Raw genomic sequence first — 21,183 nt, forward strand, 5'->3', positions numbered from 1 at the left:
GTGGGTCTAGTAATGGACACAGAATCTTTATCTACCTACCTAGTCTGCACTAACCTTGTAAAACAGGCCTCCTCACAGAAGAACTGTACTGTGGAGGCTGGCAGAACTGGCCTGCTGACTTTGGCCCTTCAGATACCTGCCAAATTTTCCTTTTTACTTGTTTAACATCAAACGAGAATTCCCTCCCAAAAAAGTTTTGCAGATATCAAAATGATTTTATTTGGCACTTAGGGTTCCAAATTTATTTCTTACTCTGGTGAAGAATAGTCCAGCAGAGAAATTTTTGTCAATTTAACCTGATGTTCCTGTGGAAACTACTTTTTTAATCTATAGCTCAAGTTTCTGTTCTGTTTGTTTTTCACATTTTCCTAGGCCTTTAGAAAAGAAATATGATAAAGCCTGTGATTTTTACAAGAAACATAAAACCAGAATCAACTATGTGATCTATGGAATATTAATATCAGGTACAGTATATTTCACTTAGTGTTGCTGAAGCCTTACTTATTTACCTGTACAAGGTTGTAGATTATGATTTTCTTCTATTTGATACAAAAACTCTTGACTATCTTAAAAAATGCATTCGAAAAGAGGTAAAAGTGAATTTAGTCCCAGAGGAAGTTCCAGATTTCAAACCTCCACTCGTTCCCGAACACAACAAAACCACAAACTTTGCTACACTGCTCCTCTAGCATGTTTTAACTCTGACTAACTGTTTTTCAGGGGATAAAAGGGTAGTTCAATCTCCATGTCTACTCAATTAATATCCCTCTTCAAGAAGCTAGTTAAATTACAGTGTTAGAAACTTGCTCAAATCGATGAAATCACTGTAAAAAGAGTCAGGGAACAACCTGGATGGAACGTAAGTCAGCAGGCTACAAATGAAAGCTTTCTGCTCTGACCCATATCACTCAATACCTACAGCAAACGTCTGCTTTAAGCAATGTTGTCTTGTATGTCAGCATGTAGTGCAATGTCATTCAATTATTCTTGTTTGTTACTTTCCTAATTATCCAGTAGGTTGGTTTGTTTTCTTCCACTTCACAAAGTTTATTTTTAAGATCTTCCTTTTGAACACTTAGTGAGAACATGTAGACCTAAAACATGCCCATTTGATAGGTATCAGCATAATGTAAAGTGGTTATATAAGAGACTCACATACAGAATATCCTTTCCAACTAGCATCAGCTCTTCTTGCTTTGTAATAGTACAGAAGTATCCTGGCTCAAGAAAGGAGGTGAGTTCTAAGAATATGTCAGGGGTTCATACATTAATTCCATAAAAAAAAACTTGCCTTAAAAAAATCAGTAGTTCTTTCTTATTTGTCATAGACAAAATCAGATTAGTATTTAAAAGCACTTTTTCCATAGCCAGCATGTATAAGCATTGAAACTGCCAAATAACAAATGATTAATAACTACTTTATGAAATAAATACATAAACTGCTTTTAAGCTTCCCAGTTACTTCAGAGGGCCATCAAATCAGGCAACTGGCAAATGTTTTTAAATGTTTCTTCAAGTTTTATTGGATAAACTCGTCCTCTTGTGAAAGAGGAAACAAGATCTATTTTCTTCAATTCACTATTTTTACACAGGAAAAAAGCGGCTATATAGATGTGTTTGATTTTCCAAAATGATTAATGTAATTTATATGAAGTTGACCTGGCTGAGGTATGTATATTCTGCTTCCACAAAAGAAAGTTACCAAAGAACAATTCCACCATTTTCCAGCAATGCAGTTTCATATCAATGACCATAAGTAACAACACTATTTATGAAAGCTGAATTTCTCAATAGTTAGGCCAAGAGTCAGAAAAGCACTCAAGGCACTCAAAAGATAAGCAGAGGCCTGAGTTTAACCACGTCCTTAACACTGAATTTAAGATCTGATTGTGTTTCAAAAGAGACCAGACTGACGTGTGTTTTTGTTTCCGTGACAGCTTACTTGGCAGTAGTTATTGCGGCCTGCAGCTTGAATTTTCAGAGGGCCCTTCCTCTCCTCATCATTACTGTCCTAGCTGTCGTCTTCATCTGCTGGGATTTTTTAGTAGCAAAGTATGAAGACAGAGTTGCTGCATTTTTTTCCCCTGGAGAAAGATATTTGGAGAAACAGTGGTTTTGGCTGAAATGGTAAATATGAATGACTACCTATTTATATAAAAGAATAAAGTGTTAGTCAATTTACCTTTAAATCTTTCTTTAAGCTTTTGACCCATAAGCCATGGGATGATGGATCATAAGCTCATAAGCCAAGATGGATCAGTCATAAAGAAAATGCAATAATACCAAATGATACTTACAGGTTTTTTTGTTTATTTATTTATTTTTTTTTTCCAGTTTGGAGATGTCAGGCACACCCTTAATATTTTAATGCAGTAGTCAGGTGTCAAGAATCTTTACAGAAAGATAATGTCTGCTGCATTCATTCTACAAGCCAAAATGTGCCATTGTCGGCTGTTCAGAGAACTGAAGTTTGTTATCTAAGCACTACTTGTTCACATACCCCCATAGCATTGACCTCTAAGCTTTTTTACTTTAATCTTCAGGAGTCAAAACAGCTACATTTGGTGTTGTAATAAGGTCATACAATCTTATTTGGGATTGTAGACATTTATCCAGTTAGACAAATGGTAGATATTTAGATATGGTTGCTTTTTATTCCAAATATTCCTTAGCAGTTATCAGGAATATTTAACTTATTCCTGGGTAAATGGAGTGTGAAAGGAGGCCCACAGAGTTTCCATAGGCCAAAAAAAAATTCCTTAAAAAGAAAATGAAAGTGGTCAGTCACCTTCACTCTCAACTACATCACTTTCTCTCAGAGGGAGAAAAAGCTCTAAGGAGGAGTCATTCTGGGTTCAGGAAAATGAACCTGAATGAATCGTTTTCTTAAGATTTTTATATGGTTTTACCCCAGGAGCAGGAATTTCAAAGAAAGATGCTATAAAGATTGTAGTGCTTCTGCTTCCAAGTCACATTAGAGAGCAATTGCACACTAGTACCTACGTTAGACAATTTGGCAGCATCTCTGGGGAGAGGAGGAGCACAAAGACCAGGAGAACTCTGATGGGCAGATGGAACAAGTCAGGGTCAGTAAGTGCTGTATTATTATGCAGGCTGCAATCTGTAAATGGCGTGTGTCAGATTAAGTGCTTAACTGTAGGTCACAGATTCCAACAGGAGACAGAAAATCTCTCGGGTGCAGAAAGTGTTATTTAGCATTGCAATGGACAAAACGTTTTGTGAAGCTAGTTTGCAGTGTTTTTGATCTAGGTCTAAAACCAAAATTTGGGTATCTAGGTACCACTGGTATCACTGGAAGCTAAACAACAGCTAGACATAGGTAACATGAAAGAACTGGGACCCTGTTTAATCTTCCTCTCTGTAAACGGGATGATGTATTTCCTTGTCTCTCAGACTGTCATTGGGATAGTTACCCTAATACAGAAGTGTTGTGGTTTAACGCGGTCGGCAGCTAAACACCACGCGGCCGTTCGCTCACCCTACCCACTCCCTCTCTGGGATGGGGGAGAGAAACAGGAAAGTGAAGCCTGTGAGTTGAGATAAAGACAGTTTATTAAGACAGGAAAATAATAACAACAACAACAACACAACAACAACAATAAAACAACAACAACAACAAAACAACAATAATAACAGTATTAATAATAATAATGTGTAAGAAAACAAGTGATGCACAATACAATTGCTCACCATCCGCTGACCGATGCCCAGCCTATCCCTTGAGCAGCCGGCCCCCCCACCCCGGCCAGCCACCCCTATATATTGTTTAGCATGACGTCAGATGGTATGGAATACCCCTTTGGCCAGTTTGGGTCAGCTGTCCTGGGTCTGTCCCCTCCCAGCTCCTGCTGCACCCCCAGCCTGCCCGCTGGCAGGACAGAGCGAGAAGCCGAAAAGTCCTTGGCCTGGTGTAAACACTGCTCTGCAACAATTAAAACATCAGCATGTTATCAGCGCTCTTCTCATCCTAATCCAAAACATAGCACCCTACCAGCTACTAGGAGGAAAATTAACTCTGTCCTAACTGAAACCAGGACAGGAAGCCAGACACAGTTCTATGTTAGTGGGGACCATAGAAACACTGAACACAGATGTGGCCAGTGCTCTTGTTATTTCTAAGATGGTTAAAATTGCTATGACTAAAAGTTATTTTTTAAACAGATTACAGCCAGTTGCAAAGTAAGCGAATTTCATAGGCCCATCAGTTAAACTGCACAATTCATTTTGAAATGAAATGAAATGAAAACCACACGATCAGGCTGACCTGCCCAGATCTAAGAAATGAATCAAGAGAGATGACATGAAGGGAAAAGGAGGATAGAGTGAGAAGAAATTTTAATTTCATTTAACAGAAATAATGCTCAGACAAAAGTCACTTGTGTTTTATTGTTTTTTCCCCACACTTTGACTTTGGGGACAGGGTCGGAGAACAATTCTAGATGCCAGCAAGGGATGTTGCTGTTAGAGTAGCATGAGTAGCACAAGTAAATATGGTTTCCTGCTTATGTACTGCTAAACATTTCAGCTTAAAACGTGCTCAGAGTTCTCGTTCACAGACAGCTGTAAATGTACAGGGGACAAGGGGAGCAGGAATGTCTGGTCTCCTTCACAATGTCACGCCTGACACTTTTTTCTCTTGCAGGGTGCTGTGTGCAGCTCTTATCATAACTATCATCCTCTGGCTCATCTTTGACACAGCGAAACAGGGATCCCGCCAGATGATCTCCTTTGGTGGGCTTGTGATGTATGTTGTCTTGATGTTTATCTTCTCCAAATACCCAACCAGGGTGAGTATCTAGTCTATTTTATAACTTTTGTATTTTGAGTTTAATGTCTCAAAATTATTTCCCTACCGTAATGCCGAGTTCAGTAAAAGTATCTTAAATCCTATGAACATCAAAATTTAAACTTGTCAGAGCACAGTGACATGTTTTACTTCTGAAAAAAGCCATTCTGATCTGACATCTTGGGAAGCACACACGGGGCTGTACCGGCAGCTGGCTCTCACTTTTCTGGGAGGCTACATCCTGTCCTTTGTAGTAGCACTTCTGTGGATGGGGATGCATTTGCTCCCAGAGCATCATGGCAAGGCTAGGCATTTTACTCCATGCCTCAGCCAGAGCAGGCTCACCACAGCTCCCAAGATGTCACAGGAGCTTGTATGAATACATTATTGTCATATCAACTCAAATTGAGTGGAACTGGAGATGGGCTCCTCTTCTGTGGTTCTTACTGCCTCGTAAGTTTGATTCCCACTGCAAATGCCAAGCTCAGTCCCTCAGATTTCATTAACGTGTTCCCATAGGCTTGTTGATGCCATTTATTTTAATTTTCCAGCTGAGATGTCCACCTTAATACTCTGCACTGATTTGATACTACAACGGGGTTAATTCAGCCACCACACCTCTCACCTCAGCTTTTATCCCTGTGTGTATGCCAACCATATAGTGTCTGCTTTTACTGGTTGTGTATTAATCTACTATCCGGGTCATCACGTTTCACCATTTTTTTAACACTCCTACATTTGTGCTGAGGATTTGCTTCACAGATATAGCTCCCTCAGCATGGACTGGTGGCCCTGCCACTCCCCATCCTTTACAACTGCTACTGCCTCCAGCTGATGTTAAAACTTGTATGGTCCAAATGCTTTGTGCTTTCCCAGGGGTTCTTGTTACACCTAATTGGCTTGTGTTATTCAAATATCATCTGACTAAATTAGTAAGTGCCATCTCAGCTCTTTGCCTTGTAAGTTATCAGCTATAGATTCGGTGTTCATAAAACAAAGATGTTTACTGAGGCAGCAGAACAGAAATCTGAAGTATAGTAAGGAGGGACTGGTCACATACTGCCACAGTTTTTCAATCAAACTATCTTTATACCATATGAGTTGCAATAGCCAACACTAAGTAGCTCTCAACTAGCCAAGCTGTTTAAAGCTGGGGAAGATGAATATGGTTGAAATTACTTTAAAAATAGTAAAATCACTTTATTCCCAGTCCAGATATGTGAAGATTCCCTATGGTTAGTTACTTTTTTTTTCTGACGTTTCCACTCCAGTTAAAAAAAAAAAAAAAAAAAAGAAGAATCATGTCAAAGTAACACTTGTCTGCTGCCATCATGTATATTTCATACATCTTTAAGCTGTAACACAGGAAGAACAGTTTCTCCTTTTCTTTCTCCTTGTTTACTTGCATTTGTAATTGTGAAATGGACATGTTCTTACTTATCTAGACAGGTTTTCAGCATCTAGCTCAGATAGAGACAACCACATCTCAGACCCTTTGAGCCCCCTTGAACATGTTTTGGCAGCTGCTGCTACCCTGAAGTAAGCCAGACAATCCTTACATTATTTTAACAAACATCTAAAGTATATTATATATTTAAATAACAAGTGGTTTTTCTCTTTCTTTTTTATTATTTTTATTTTTCTGTCCATCTAGGTTGCTTGGAGACCTGTATTTTCGGGAATAGCAATGCAGTTTATTCTTGGAATTCTTATTCTGAGGACCAAAGTGGGGTTTGATGTATTTAACTGGCTAGGAATTCAGATCCAGGTAAACTACTTGACAAAAACATTTATTTTTTTATATCATTTTCTGTCTTAAGATTCTTACATAGCAGTCAGGCAATGCAATGATCCATTTGCCCTGGGATGTTTCCCCAGCTGAGAAAAACTGAGATCTCAGAGTGGTAATTAACAACCTGAATTCAATCTTCTCACTTCTGTTTTGCCCAATTAGCACAAGACCTTGTGGGACAGCTTGATAAGTAATGACCAGAGTAACTCTGTTAGTGTCTCTACTTTCCTTGGATTAAAATCATAACTTGCATCCCTCCAAACACACAGAAAAACTATTCTTCTGTGACACTTATAGAAACTCTTAGACTTAGTCCAACTCCAAAACATTCTTCTGATAATAATGCTGTGATTAAAAGCCTTGGGATTTAGCAAGGCAGAACAATCATTATCCTCAGAATAGCACAGGTCGTGGTCACAGTGGCATTTCATAGTTCTCACAACACGTAAAAAACTAAATTCAAGTAGAAGTGGCAAAATCCACAGTTGGGACCAGACAAAACAGCTCGCTGCATGCAGTAAGGGATCTTTAGGGAGGTGACAAGATCCTGCCACAGGTGTCTCTACAGCAGTCTGCAGGCACAATTTCTTGTTTAAAACGTCCATTGCTGAAAGGTAATAATTAAGATAAATCCAAAAAGCAGGTCAGAGCGTACCCACTGAAGGACATTCAGACTTTCCACCCCAGGGATACTACTCACACAACTGTTCTTCACAGTACAGATAATTAAGTGCATTTAAATCAAGACAGTGCAGAATGTACCGTTTCTGTGAGAGAGTGAAGGCACAGGTCTGACGTCTGTCTGACTGCTAATCTGTAAGCAGCAGGAGTCATCCGGGCTTTGTCACCACATTCTCAGCCTCCCCTTCCAATTTCGACTGAAGTGGGTCTAGTGCCCCCTTTTGTTAGCTCCGTATCGTTTACAGCTGCTCCTCGCATAACTCGTTACTCTGGCTATTACATTTCCATTTTAAACAGAATCATTAATAGCATATGTTGTCATCAGGAATATAAAACTGCACCACAATACCAAAATTAAAAAGAAAAAGCTTCTTTTATGACAGCTTTTGGCTACTATTTTTACAACTCATTAGTTCAACCATTAAATTTAAACTGTAATTTATTGTACATATTAACATTAAGGGAGTGTAGAAATACACCACAATATCAGGATTAAAAAATACATTTTTATTTTATTGTAGTTTATTGCCTTTATTTTGTTGGGTACGACAGGAAAGCTTGCCCTGTGCTTTTCATCTACACAGTTTGAAATAATCTGCATTCATAGAGGAACAGAGCAGAGACCCTTGATTCAGCCAGACACAGTCAGTTAAGCCTGGACTCATAAAGAGCAGAGCACAAGCTCCTCAGACCTCACCAGATAGCTGCAGGAAGACTAGCAATATTTGCATATTTTTTATCATGAACATGGACTAGCAATATTTGCATATTTTTTATCATGGACATGGAGCCTATGACTAATTTCCTTTGCTTTCTGGTTGTAGACTTTTCTGGAGTACTCTGACACAGGTGCTAAGTTTGTGTTCGGTGAAAAGTATACAGATCATTTATTTGCTTTTAAGGTAAGGAAGCTTTTATATATACTGTACAGACGGATAGGCAACAGAGAAAGGAGGAGTATGCTTGGGAAATATATATCTTGTGATACCAGTGCAGTAACCAAACAGATCAGCTAAGAAGAAAACTCTTCCTTATTCTACTCTGAATAGAAATTTTGGAAACCTCGCATATCAGGGATTGTAGTGATAGGAGAAGGAGTAATGGTTTTAAACTAAAACAGGGTAGATTTAGAACAGATATTTGGAAGAAATTCTTTAATCTGAGGGTGGTGAGGCACAGGAACAGGTTGCCCGGAGAAGCTGATGATGTCCCACCCCTGGGAGTGTTTAAAGCCAGATTAGAAGGGGCTTTGAGAAAGCTGGTCTAGTAGGAGGTGTCCCTGCCCATGGCAGCGGGGTTGGAACTGGATGATCTTTATGGTCCCTTCCAACCCAAACCATTCTGTGATTTTGTGATTGTGTGATAAAGCCCTTCATTTATTGCCAGGCGCTGAGTGAGGTTACACTTGTTTAGTCCAGTTACAGCAACATATATCACAAGTATACAAGACTTTGGGATATGTTTCTACAAGGAATAGGTTAAAAGGCTCCTCCCTGGTCTTGCTGAAACAAATATTATCTCAAGCCTATCTTTCCCACCCCTCCACAAGTAAAGGTGCTATATTATGTTATGTTGTTATGTTGTCCTATTCTAAAGTGCTGCGTAGACCACTGCCTCTCAGACATTGCCCCTGTAGAAGTGGAGAGCCTAGTTTTATCCTTATACCTAGTAGAAGGGGCCCATGCATAAGCACAAAGAATTGCATTGAGTCATGTCTGGCATTCATGTGATCCCATGGAGATTCCCCTGCTCTCCCTTAGAATTTGTAGGGAAACTGTTGTAATACAGCTCTATGTTCTTTAACATGTAACAGCATGCTGTCTGGTTTTGTTCCCACATAGAGTCCGTGCCATGACACTTACTAGTCTGGAATCAAGAACATTTATATGTTCAAAACAACATCAACAACAACAAAAACAATGCAAAATGTATAAGGACTCTATTAGGGACCATTCCTCTGATCAGACAGAGACTACTGTCAGGAACTTCAGACATCTGACCATGGGCTTACAAAATTTTTATCTTCTTTCTTGCCTGAATGTGGTATTCCAAACTAGATACATTTCACACTTAGCACTATCACTTCTTAAAAATAAAAAATAAAAATAAAAATAAAAAAGGTGTTACCTATAAAATACGCTGTTACTAAGAATACTCATAATAATTTAACAGGGAAAAAAAAAAGCATTTCAGCAAGGAATAGAAATTACATTTTAATTACAGTATTTTCTCTTCCTTCTGGTTCCCTTTTCGGTCTTCTCTCACCTGTACTCTATTAAACACTCAAATGGCAACTTGCATTCAAGGTTACATATTTTGGGGGTGAAATGATTTTATCCCTAACCCCATCCCAAATGCTATTTTTCCTGTGTTTCTGCACGGTGCATTCTGAATATGATTTTTCAAGTTAATTTTATAATGCTTCTGAGATGATGCAAAACATTTTGCTGACTAAAGCCATAACTATTGACCAGACTGTCAAAAGTTTGCTTCCATGCACACAAACAGCAACCAGTTTTACTGTATGTGGAATTTCTAGAAGATGATAACAAGCACAAAAAAGGCATTTTCACACTGAAAAACAAACAAACAAACAAACAAAAAAAAAACAAAAAAAAAAACACAATGATTTTCAGAGCTGCATATGTCTTGGTATAGGAATATATACAGTAAACATAGTGGCAGATAAGCACACAGCATGACAAAACATCCTCCATCCACTACTTCTGTAGAAAGAGATTTCTGTCTTTCTACAATGTTCATGAGTGACAGCCAGCCTATTATCTCTTGAAACACGTGTCAGTTTTTTAGACATTAAGATGGTCAAAAATACTTTTGTGTCTTTCAAATATTTTGTCAAATCTGCATATAGTGCTGAGCTGACCAGATTTTGACCCATGATTATTCCGAAGTGTCTTCAAAAAATGAAACCTCTCAATCTTGGCTTAGCTCAAGAGAGAGAGAGTAAACAAGTAATAGTACAGTCTTTGCAGAAAGCTATCAGAGCCCAATCATATCCATACTGCATCCTTAGGAATATGCAGGGACACCTCAATTTTCTGCTGTCTTAGATGCATGCAGTTCCCAGAGTAGACACATCTCCCACGGGCATCCACTGGGCATTCTGACAAGTTCCTCTACAGCCTTTGAGCCTTTTAGTCACAAAAACACTAATAGTCACAAAGGCATGCATTTGCATGCATAAACTGGGTTATTTCAAATGCATGTTTGCGTATGCAGATGCAGAGTTTCAGAGTTCTGAAAAAAACTTGCCCATATAAACAAGCTAATGCACATTGTTTTACTGTAAGAAAAGATACTTTGAACTAGCAGAAACACTCTTTTAGATCTATTACTAAGTCTGATGAGTGCGATCACACAAAGTTTCTCTTAACTTTAGCACACCTGAGTAGTCAAGTAGTTGGACAATACCTTGAGTCATCTACTCTGTTGACTACAAAAGGCAAGGTTTGCTTCAAGAAGCAGGGAGTTAGATTTCTAAGCCTAGATTTCTAGTTAGATTAGTAAGCCATATAAATGTAATTCTAAAGAGCTCTTTCATATCAGTTCTCAATGGAAATATAATGGGATTTTTCAGGGTGGTCATTAAATTTATTCATTAAATACATTTCTCATTTAACCAACAAATGAAACACAGCTAATTACAAATGATATTGCACCACTGCCTCCCCTTGCCATACAGGTATTCCCACATACACAATGTGTGTAGATGTCCCATAGTTAGAGAGGGAAGTTGTTCTTAGATTCCATGCCTCCTTGTGGAGGCTGCTCAATCCCTAAGGCCATGAGAAGGAACCATCTGATGTTATTGATGCCGTGACTTTTATTCTCCTTGTTTGGGCACTGCAACAAAGAGGAGGGGTTCGGCCTCCTCTCACAGATATCTTGCTATAGGACAAGAAGGAATGGGCTCAAGTTGCTCCAGGGGAGGTTTAGGTTGGAAATTAGGAAACATTTCTTCTCAGAAAGGGCAGTCAGGCATTGGAATAGGTTGCCCAGGGAGGTGGTGATGTCACCATCCCTGGGGGTGTTTAAGGAAAGGTTGGACATGGTGCTTAGGGACATGGTTTAATGGGTAATATTAGTGGTAGGTGGACAGTTGGACTAGATGATCTTGGAGGTTTTTTCCAACCTCAATGATTCTATGATGCTATGAGGGAGAGGATGTTCCTGCCCTCTCCATTCTCCCACTCTCATCCAACCTGCAATATGCAGTCCCACATAGGTCCAGACTGAAAGTGACATTTCTCCTTCTCTCACTCTCAGGGAGATAGGAACCATACAGACATGGGACCAGAGGAGTTTTCTTGAGGTTCTTCTGTCCTTTCTCCCAAGTTTCAAAACCACTGACTTAACATTTCAGTGTATTAGTACTGCAGGGTGCCTTTCTGCAAAACAGTTCAGGTGGTTTGTTTTTTTGTTCTTTTTGTTTTGTTTTCAGTTGTTAAATTGTTAAGTGTTTTTCATTGTGTTCATGTCTGCAGACAGTGCAATTGAAAACCCACTGCTATGCAATGGGTTGCGAGTAGTTTATTTCCATTCTGCTTATTTTAGAGTAATGGTTTGAGGATACTTTTTTCCTTGTGACTTTGTTATGACCTAGATAAATGCTAGCCTGGTTGTGACAGAACATTGCAGCAATTATTTACCTGTTAAATAGGTGCTACTATTTTCTGATGAAGACATAACATAATAGGTACCACATTAAGTCATTGCGAATTCAGGCAGGAGAGTTTACTTACAAAGTAGTCCCCAATTTCTTTATGCAGTGAAGGCAGATATTATCAAAACTGGAAAAAAAATTCCCTGTTTCATAAAGACTAATGGTACATCCAGAACTGCCTTTAACTCAAAAATGGAAAAGCATGTTTTAGAGTTATCTAAGTTATTTTCTTAGGAAAGTGCACAAGAAGTGAGGCAGAGGGATGCTGGCTGTCACCCAGCACAGGTAGAACATTGTCTCCTCACTCCTTCAGCTAGAAATGTGCATACCATGGTAGCCACTGAGAGCACTTCTCATCCATTCAGAGTGAAAGACACTTGACTTATGATTTTACCATCCAATATATACAGCTGACATTTGATCATCTAAGCTGAGTCTCCAGAGTTTTATCAAAATTGTTGTTGGTATTAACTCTCTTCTAGAAAGGAACAGCATTAATTTACCAGAAAGTTCTGAACAAACAATGCATTTTGTTCTTTCTCGTTCTGTTCACTTCTTTTGTTTATGATTATTATGACCTTGGTTGAACATACATAAAAGCATATTATTTCTAATGGTGCTGTTTTAGCTATAACAAACTTGTATGCCTAATTCTGGACCTTTCTGGGGGATTTTTCTTCCTGTTATATACAATCATAGAAATGCTGAGATCCTTCATGCTTAACATACTTGAAAATCAAGTGATACTAGTTTTATTCAGTATGAAAAACTAACACAGTTAATAACCTGTCACACAATGGGTTAGGCATTGTTGGAATTCTTTTAAGTCATATTTAAGGAAAATATTCTTCCTTCAGTCTCAACTGAAGGAGAGATACTTATAGACTCCCTGTATTTAAAAAGTGTACACCTGTGAATTTGTTTTTAGGTAGACTGTGTCTGCATTTACAATTACAGAGTTCTTGAATGTGCCCCATTGTCATTACACTGTCATATAATGTTATCAATAGCACCGAGTAACAAAGGAAACAGGATTTTGCTATAGTGTGTTATTAGGAAGCAGCTACGTTGTTTGAGCTTTATAAGGAAGCTGTCCTTGATCCTGGGAAATAAGTCAGTTACAATCTCCATCAGAATCTCTCCATGTTCTGAGGGATTTCTGTCCCAATGCTTATATAGCACTCTAAAAAAGTTTTATGTTTTTTGTTGTTGTTGTTGTTTTTTGTTTTTAAACACACACACAGAAGATGAGTTCTGAATTCTATGCTACAGTCCCACTGTACATATTTCATGGTTTTCAAAGTCTGCAGATGTACTTATCCAAGTCTTTGTAGATGCCAGTGCCCACTAATTGTTTGAGCTGTCTCAAACATGGCCATAAACAAATGTGTATCATGTTAAATCAGACAGTTTCAAAACTGTTGCAGTCCTATCAGAGAACTACTCAGATACATTAAAAAACAATTCCAGCACAAACATACACAACAAGTCTAGAAGGTCAAAATTTTTACAGCATAAGTGTAAGCTTAATGATGAGTTTTCAAGACCTCTAAGTGTATCTTAAAAAACATGAGCCTCTTTTTCAAAAATTAAATGGCCTACAGAATCAAGGACAGGAAAACCACTCTCGAAGTGTTAATGATTTTGTGTTTCTAAATCAGGTCCTGCCAATTGTGGTTTTCTTCAGCACAGTAATGTCTATGCTATATCACCTCGGAATCATGCAGTGGCTCGTTGGAAAGGTAGGAATTGTCACCAGTAGGTTCTCATTTGCCTAGTACAGGACACCTCTTAAACACATGTAACGCTGGCTCTGTCCAAGCTGTTCAGGGATGGACATATGGGAGGTAGTTTATTTTTAACCTGGAAATAGTTTTGAATGTTACAACCACAAAATCCTAACTGACATCACCTAGCACACTTTCCTCCCCCAGCCTGGTCTTATTGTTTATATCACAGTAGTTGTTAGGCTTGCATGGCTAACTTCGGCATTCCTCTGATGCCGTACTTGCCTAAATCCTCCTTTCCACCTGCCCCATGTCCACCCCCCAAAATGCAAGATTGAAGTTAGATCACAGCCGGTGGATTGCTGCCTGCTGCTAAGCATTGCAGTAGGAACTGCAAGCAGTTCCCTGTCACAGATCCCTGGAGGACTTGTGTCTCTGAATAAGATCAGAAGATGTTTCCTCACCTCATTCTTGAAGTGTTCATTTCAGTCAGGTCCTAGATCCAGTGTCAGCGTCCAATAGCATAATAGCAAGTCTACAAGTAGTCTTTCTGCCCTGTCTGCCCAAAGAACTTAGCAGATGAGGGAAAAGATCTTTTTGTATGGTGGTGGTTAAAGCATATTTTTAGATAAACTTCAAAAGTCCTTTGACCTTCTCATTCCCAGGATTGTTACATTATCACCACAAACCTAACCTAGCTGAAATACCATGTGCTAAAATTTCTAAGATGTATTTTTAGCCTTAAAATTTTACATTTTACATTTTTTCCCTGTATATGATCAAAGTCCCTTTGGACAGGTACATAAATAATAAGGACACGTTAAAATATCTGCTTCTAGTAACTTAGTGTAAGTGCCAAGGAGGAACCTGGGGTCTTTCAGTATTGTACTCTCAATTCTGTTAAATTATTCCTCCTCTGTCTTATTTAAGCACGCTACTATTACATGAATGGACAATATCTTGGTGTTGGAATCATTAACTCAGGAAGTATTTTAAGGTGTCTCTGAACTCTGACATTGACATGATTAATTCAAGAAGTACATGGATTAGGCAGACCAATGTCTCCTTTTTTCTATTTTAATCATTTTAGGTTGGCTGGATAATGCACGTTTTTATGGGGACAACTCCTGTTGAGTCTTTTGTAGCTGCTGGTAACATATTTGTGGGACAGGTGAGTTGAAGCATGGAAAAACATGGCAGCACAGGAGAACTGAATATTGTGAAATATGGCTGCTCAGCAAGCATCTTTGTGTAAAAATAATCCTCATTTCATATGAAGTAAGGACTCCAGTACAGAAGGAATGGTGGCTGATTTCCAGAAAGACTGAATTCCGCTAAGTGTTGGCAGTGATACCCAGTGGGGCAGGTGTGGGGAATCTGTTCCCAACAGAAATTTAAGCTTAAATCTAGGTGATAGATCTCCCTTGAAATGACTACAAGACTACTCCAAGGCTATGAAAAAAAATATTTTTTTTTCAAATAAGGAGAAGGCAAATAGGATGAAAAGAGTATACATGAGGTAGGCAAAGGCAGAGAGACAGATAATTCAGAAAAACTAAGATCCAGGCTTGGCTTTGCAAGGCCTTAGACAGGAAAGCATGGGACAGTCTAATTTCCCACTTAATGGGAAAATCCAGTAAAACAACACTACAGCAGTGTCTGTCCCCGTCTTCAAAGCAATGGGAAAAGATCACCGAGTAGTGTCCAAGTACAGAAACAACGCTAACACATGATAGTTATTTTGCAGCAGTGCCTCACTGTTTTGTACTTCTTCCAGACTTAAACTAGTACGTCCATACAATATTGCCCTCAGAATGTGCTCACACGCATGCCAGAGGGATTCAGAGCTTTAACCTGCCCATAAATACTGGCTGGTATGCATGTTTCACATGACGTACAGGTTTAACTGCAGCTCAGACCCATGGCTGTTTCTAACTCACTCAAAACTGGGTTGGGATTTCCTGGCAATTTCACTAGGTTTGGGGGGAGACATTAAAACAGCAAGAACTGTCTTCAGACAAGATGGATGTTGGTACAATTTTCCCTCTCGGGGAAAAAAAATCAAAATCTTATCAATATTCACAGCATTCATTAGCACAAAGATTAACTCACCAAAAACACCTAGGAATGTGCAAGGCAGCCACCAATTTTCCTGACCTGTTAATAAGAGAAACCTCTGAAGATTTATTAGGATGTTCTTCATTTGTTGGTTGTTTTTCACTTCCAGACAGAGTCTCCTCTCCTGGTACGGCCCTATTTACCATACATCACCAAATCTGAACTCCATGCAGTCATGACAGCAGGATTCTCCACTATTGCTGGAAGTGTCTTAGGAGCATATATTTCTTTTGGGGTAAGAAAGGGAAGAAGAACTGAAAAATACATTGTCTTAAATCATGCAAGTATAGAAGCCTAACTAAAATGCTGGCAGGTATCCACGAGTCATTCCTGGATTATTATTTTATTTATTTATTTTTTTAAGGAATTAACCACAAAAAATTCCCTGTCTCCTGATGGTAGAAAAAGACACCAAGATCTGATCTTAAGTATCATGAACTTCTACCTAAGTAGTACAGAGCCTTCTTGCCATAGCTGCAAGGAGATTACTGATTTGTGTACTTTACTACAGTCCAGGTGAACCAGCATGGAATGTGCTTACTGATCAATGCCTGCAGCAGTGATATCGATTATGTCCTTCAGGAATGGATGCTAGGCATACAAGCCTAAAGAGTCCACTTGTGACTGAGGTTCTAGTAAAGCTGTGCAAACACAAGTAGTAAATGTCTTGTCTGCCAAAGGGCTGATAGCACAAGGTTAGACAGAAAAACAGAGTTGAATATATGATTTATGATCAGAGTCATCAGGAGATGGTTAATAAACATTCAATATCTGCATAAAATACAGTGGAGAGGCAGAGGCAAGAAAGGCAGGGTTGGCTGAAAAGACAAAGTAAAACAAGAAGAGGAGAGATGGAAATACTGCAAAAGTTAGCAAAGAGGGAGTTTTGTGTAAAAACTTGTGGATAAAGAGGTGAAAGAGTAGTAGAGGAATTTATGTTAGGTCCTGTATTTTTTTTTTTAATAAATCACAACTTCAAGAGACAAAAACAAATTTCTGCCATCAAGGGGCATAACTTAGGGGTGTCCGTAGGTGGAAGGCTGGCTCTCAGTCATCCGCTCTGCTATTGTTACACCCCAGACCTGGCTTTTTTTTTGGTCTACTCCATGGATCTGTTTTTTTTTGTTTGCTTGTTTCTTTCTTTTGATTTTTGCTTTGCCATTAGACAGGGGAGAAGCAGCTTAACTCTTGGAGCAATTACTCCTTACTTTCAACTTCTTAGATTCTTCCTTTCTCCCATTAGCTCTGTCCTATATCGATCATTTTCTTTTTTCCCTTTGAGTAATGTGATCTTTTTAATGACCCCCTGTAGAAAATTATCCAAACTTTTAATGATTTTTATTGCTTTTTATGTTTGCTTATGATGTTCATGATGCAGTTACCACAGCATATTTTCTGTCGCCTGAAATTCTAGATTTCTGCCTCCCACCTACTGACTGCTTCCGTCATGTCAGCACCAGCATCATTAGCCACCTCCAAACTATTCTGGCCAGAAACTGAAAAGCCTCAAGTAACTTTGAAGAGTGATCTTAAAATGGCAAAAAGGTAAGCTGATCTAGACTCTAGTTAATAGTGATACTCATGCAAGAATGAGATTCAGAAGAATAACTAAGGTTTGGGGGCAGCATATGGTAGGTGTGCAGGTAATTAATGACACACCACTGTACACTAAGCTAATTGTTTCTGTATTCAAGTGCAGCATGCCCTGCTACACCTGTATGAAGGGACCAGCATTCACTGGGACAGGCATAGAGCTGTCATGGAACAGGGCTGGACAATAAACTCTTCAAAGAGCAAAAGAAATTCCTGCCCAATGTGAACCACCAAAAGATTTTCCTAGTTGCTCCTTGCTTTGCAACAAATCTGTAAATACAAGCAAACAAAAACAAAGGTGGAGAAACTGATGCTTTCAGTGATGACAGCAGCAAATATTGCTCATCTGCAGGGAGACTTGCTTGCCTCAGAAATGACAGACAAAGTAGAAAGGCTTGTGAGAAGCTGCTCCTGATCAGCCTGGGGCATCTCTGCAAGGGCTGCCTGAAGAAGAGCAGTGCCCACTCCCCCATCCCAGCAGTGTGTCAGGCAGTTGCAGCACAGGGGTCTGATCCAGAGCCTGCCTGACCACTCCATCCCTGCCCCAACTGTGCCAGAATTTGTCCTCAGGGAACTAAAGGCACACCCTCCTAGTGGCTCCCAAGAGTATACAGGCCAGAACCTACTCCACCTGGTCATTAGAGAGTAGATTTAGATTAGATATTCAGAATAAATTCTTTACTATGGGAGTGGTAATATGGGAGAGGCACTGGAACAGTTTGCCTAGAGAAGCAGTGATTCCCCATCCCTTGAAGTGTTTAAAGCCAGGTTGGATGGGGCTTTTAGCAACCTTGTCTAGTGGAAGGCGTCCCTGAAGGGGAGTTGGAACTGGATGATCTTTAGGGTCCCGTCCAACCCAAACCATTCTGTGATTCTATGGTTATGGAATTTCTAATCACATCAATGTTACCTTTAGTTCCATTATTTATTCTCGAATTACAAACTGTTCATATTTTGTAACAAAATGTCACAAAACAAATGTTTTTAGGACAAGAGTGAATGGCCTCAAGTTGTGCCAGGCCAGGGGAGGTTCAGGTTGGATATTAGGAGAACTTTCTTCTCAGAAAGGGTAGTTAGGCATTGGAATGGGTTGCCCAGAGGGGTGGTGGAGTCACCGTCCCTGGGGGTGTTTAAGGAAATGTTGGACCTGGTGCTTAGGGACATGGTTTAGTGGGTGATATTGGTGGTTGGGGGAAGGTTGGACTAGATGATCTTGGAGGTCTTTTCCAAACTTAATGATTCTATGATTCACACACTGGTTTTGTTTTCACTGATAAAGTGAATCAAAGAACCTGCTGGAGGCAGCCAGTCAAGGTGCATCTAGCTCCATTCTTCTGGTGGCAAACATCGCTGTGAACCTGATCTCCTTCCTTGCCCTGCTGGCTTTCATTGATTCAGCCCTCTCTTGGGTGGGCAATCTGTTTGACTATCCACAGCTGAATTTCGAGGTATGGTCTTCAGGTCCTTAATTCAGCCTATATGCATACATAACTTGCCTTTCTCAAATCAAGCATCTGCGTGGTTTGCTGTTGTTGTTTGTCTATTTTTTTCTTTTAAATATGATCTAAAACTCTATGTTTTTGTGTGCATGTACTTCAAAAAAATGTCTTTACAGCCATTTACAGCCAAAGTTTACTTACATGTTGCCATGTAAGTATTTCTGTATCCATTAGTCCAGGTACAGTTTCCCTCTGGGTTGTTCTTGATAACCAGCAGAGTACTTTTTCCAAGCATTGTATGTTAATGCCCACCTCCTCTGACTTGGCAACATCTCAGATCTGACACTTGCTAAGCCATTAACATCTCTTTCCTCTTTCTGCTAAACATTAAAGTGTCTTTAGCTTCAGATAGCCACATCAAGTCCTTAATGCTCACTAACTTCATCTAGATAAGGACAATGGGACAAGGCTGAACTTGTCTGAACCCATGCTTACTCAATATTGCTCAGTTTTCAGCACAATTAAATTTTAAATCTGCACCCAAATCACTCAGCTGAGCAAACAGCTTTAAACAGAACTTGTTTTTTACCTTAGGTTAATACATCATTTTTGACCCAATCAAACAATCTTGTTTCAGTGGATTTGAGCTATTTGTTTTGCAACCTCCTGATAAAAGGGCAGTGTGAAACACGGCTATAACACTGTAATGCAGGTGTTGGAGAAGTGTATAAACACTCATAGAAGATATGGATTCAGCAATATTAAGATGCTACCCTACTCAGCTGCCACCACACGAGACACCTACAGCAGAGGAAAGGCACATTTATGCATACCTCAGCCGTATTCACTGAAAGGGTGGTATTTTGATAACTGCTAGATGGAACAGGATTTGGTTGAATTGGTAACCCACAAGGAGATGCAACCCAAAGACATGTTGCATTCAGCCATTCCTTTTGAGAAACACTAACATCTGTTGTGTTTGGTTCCATTGTTGGAGTAGGTCCAGGTGGGGTCCTTAAGTTTGGGCTGATTTTGTGGGACTGTGTTGTGGGCATACTGACTTGCTGAGTATTTCTGTGCTGAACAGGAAAGGAAAAAGTTTGTGTGGGATCATTCTTTCTGGGGGCAGAGAAAACAATGAGGAATAGTAATTGCTCAAACACTTCAGTTAAATTCACAAGAGACCATCTGACCAAACCTTTTCACCACTGGATGTATTTTCTTTCATATATAAAAATAGCCTATAGTGGGATATGCTATTTATTTATCTTGCATAAGTTTTATGCTAGGAAAAAAAAACATATAGCTCTAATTATCTTAGGAATACAGCTTTTCTGCAGAGTCAAGCCCTTTGTTTACATCAGTTGCAGTCCAATAACATGATTGTTAAAGCCTGGTCATTGATACACTTGATTTAATTAGCACATGAACTGGATTTCTCTTTTCTCTTATCGCTCTTTTAACTCAATCCTCAGTTTGCTTCAAACACTCTGTCCAATCTGAAGGAAAAAAGGCAAGGAAACTTTTGTTTTCTTTTAAGTGTAAAATTCAGAATATACTGGACTACTTTGTTAGATCTAGATTTTCTGTTGGTCCTTTTCAAATTGCTCAGGCATACCTGCCTGTTAAAAATTCCCGGTCTCACGGATGTGTTGGCGGTAAGAGGTCAAGACCAAAGTTCCTGTGCTGAAATAAAACTATCCTTATTTTAAATTTAAAGAGTTTATCAAATGCCATTGTTCTTTGACCAATCATCTCGTTTGACCAGCTTTACCTTATATATTTTGCAGAGCATTTGTTCATATATCTTCATGCCATTCTCCTTCATGATGGGAGTAGATTGGGAAGACAGCTTTATTGTTGGTGGACTTCTAGGTTACAAAACTTTCTTCAATGAATTTGTGGCTTACGAACGCCTCTCAAAACTGATTAACAACCGAGAAAAGGGTGGGAGCATGTACATTAATAATGTGAAACAGTATATGACTGTAAGTAACATTTTTTATTCTGGAGACTTTTTGGATCTAATTCTTTTCTGTGACTCAGCTGGCATTATAATATGGTCACAGAGGGATAATGGCAGCATATGAAAATGTATCTTTCAGCAACAGTTTTCAGCAAGAGTTTAATTATTAAAATACAGCATTGCCTTGTGAGGCTGCCGTGACTGTCATCACCCTAGATATCTCTAACAAACATAGCAAAGAAAGATACAGACTTCGGTAAGGGGAGTTTTGAGGAACATGCACCGTCCCGCAGAACACTGCACTAATGACCAAGGCTGTCTTCAAATTTAGTTTCTTCTTAACTCATTCTTAGCTAGAACTTCCCTATGAGATACT

General features: G+C 39.2%; 1 protein-coding gene and 1 long non-coding RNA gene across 4 annotated transcripts in view; one reads left to right on the forward strand and one right to left on the reverse strand.

The window, feature by feature from the left end:
* Positions 1 to 3,750, reverse strand: part of LOC125184935 (uncharacterized) — an 81,898-nt gene extending 78,148 nt beyond the window's left edge. For both annotated transcript variants that reach the window (XR_010827989.1, XR_010827990.1), the window contains exons 1-2: positions 3,712 to 3,750; positions 1,943 to 2,084 (exon numbers count right to left, since the gene is read on the reverse strand). This is a non-coding gene — a long non-coding RNA (uncharacterized lncRNA). The remainder of the gene's footprint in view (positions 1 to 1,942; positions 2,085 to 3,711) is intronic.
* Positions 1 to 21,183, forward strand: part of SLC28A3 (solute carrier family 28 member 3) — a 45,905-nt gene that overhangs the window by 16,093 nt on the left and 8,629 nt on the right. For both annotated transcript variants that reach the window (XM_013195789.3, XM_048080561.2), the window contains 11 exons: positions 373 to 464; positions 1,938 to 2,127; positions 4,664 to 4,808; positions 6,462 to 6,575; positions 8,105 to 8,182; positions 13,626 to 13,706; positions 14,782 to 14,862; positions 15,919 to 16,044; positions 17,224 to 17,354; positions 18,682 to 18,850; positions 20,632 to 20,829. In XM_013195789.3, coding sequence (XP_013051243.3) covers positions 373 to 464; positions 1,938 to 2,127; positions 4,664 to 4,808; positions 6,462 to 6,575; positions 8,105 to 8,182; positions 13,626 to 13,706; positions 14,782 to 14,862; positions 15,919 to 16,044; positions 17,224 to 17,354; positions 18,682 to 18,850; positions 20,632 to 20,829 — 1,405 coding nt within the window. The remainder of the gene's footprint in view (positions 1 to 372; positions 465 to 1,937; positions 2,128 to 4,663; positions 4,809 to 6,461; positions 6,576 to 8,104; positions 8,183 to 13,625; positions 13,707 to 14,781; positions 14,863 to 15,918; positions 16,045 to 17,223; positions 17,355 to 18,681; positions 18,851 to 20,631; positions 20,830 to 21,183) is intronic.

Source organism: Anser cygnoides, chromosome Z, assembly GCF_040182565.1.
Source record: "Anser cygnoides isolate HZ-2024a breed goose chromosome Z, Taihu_goose_T2T_genome, whole genome shotgun sequence".
Lineage (NCBI taxonomy): Eukaryota > Metazoa > Chordata > Aves > Anseriformes > Anatidae > Anser > Anser cygnoides.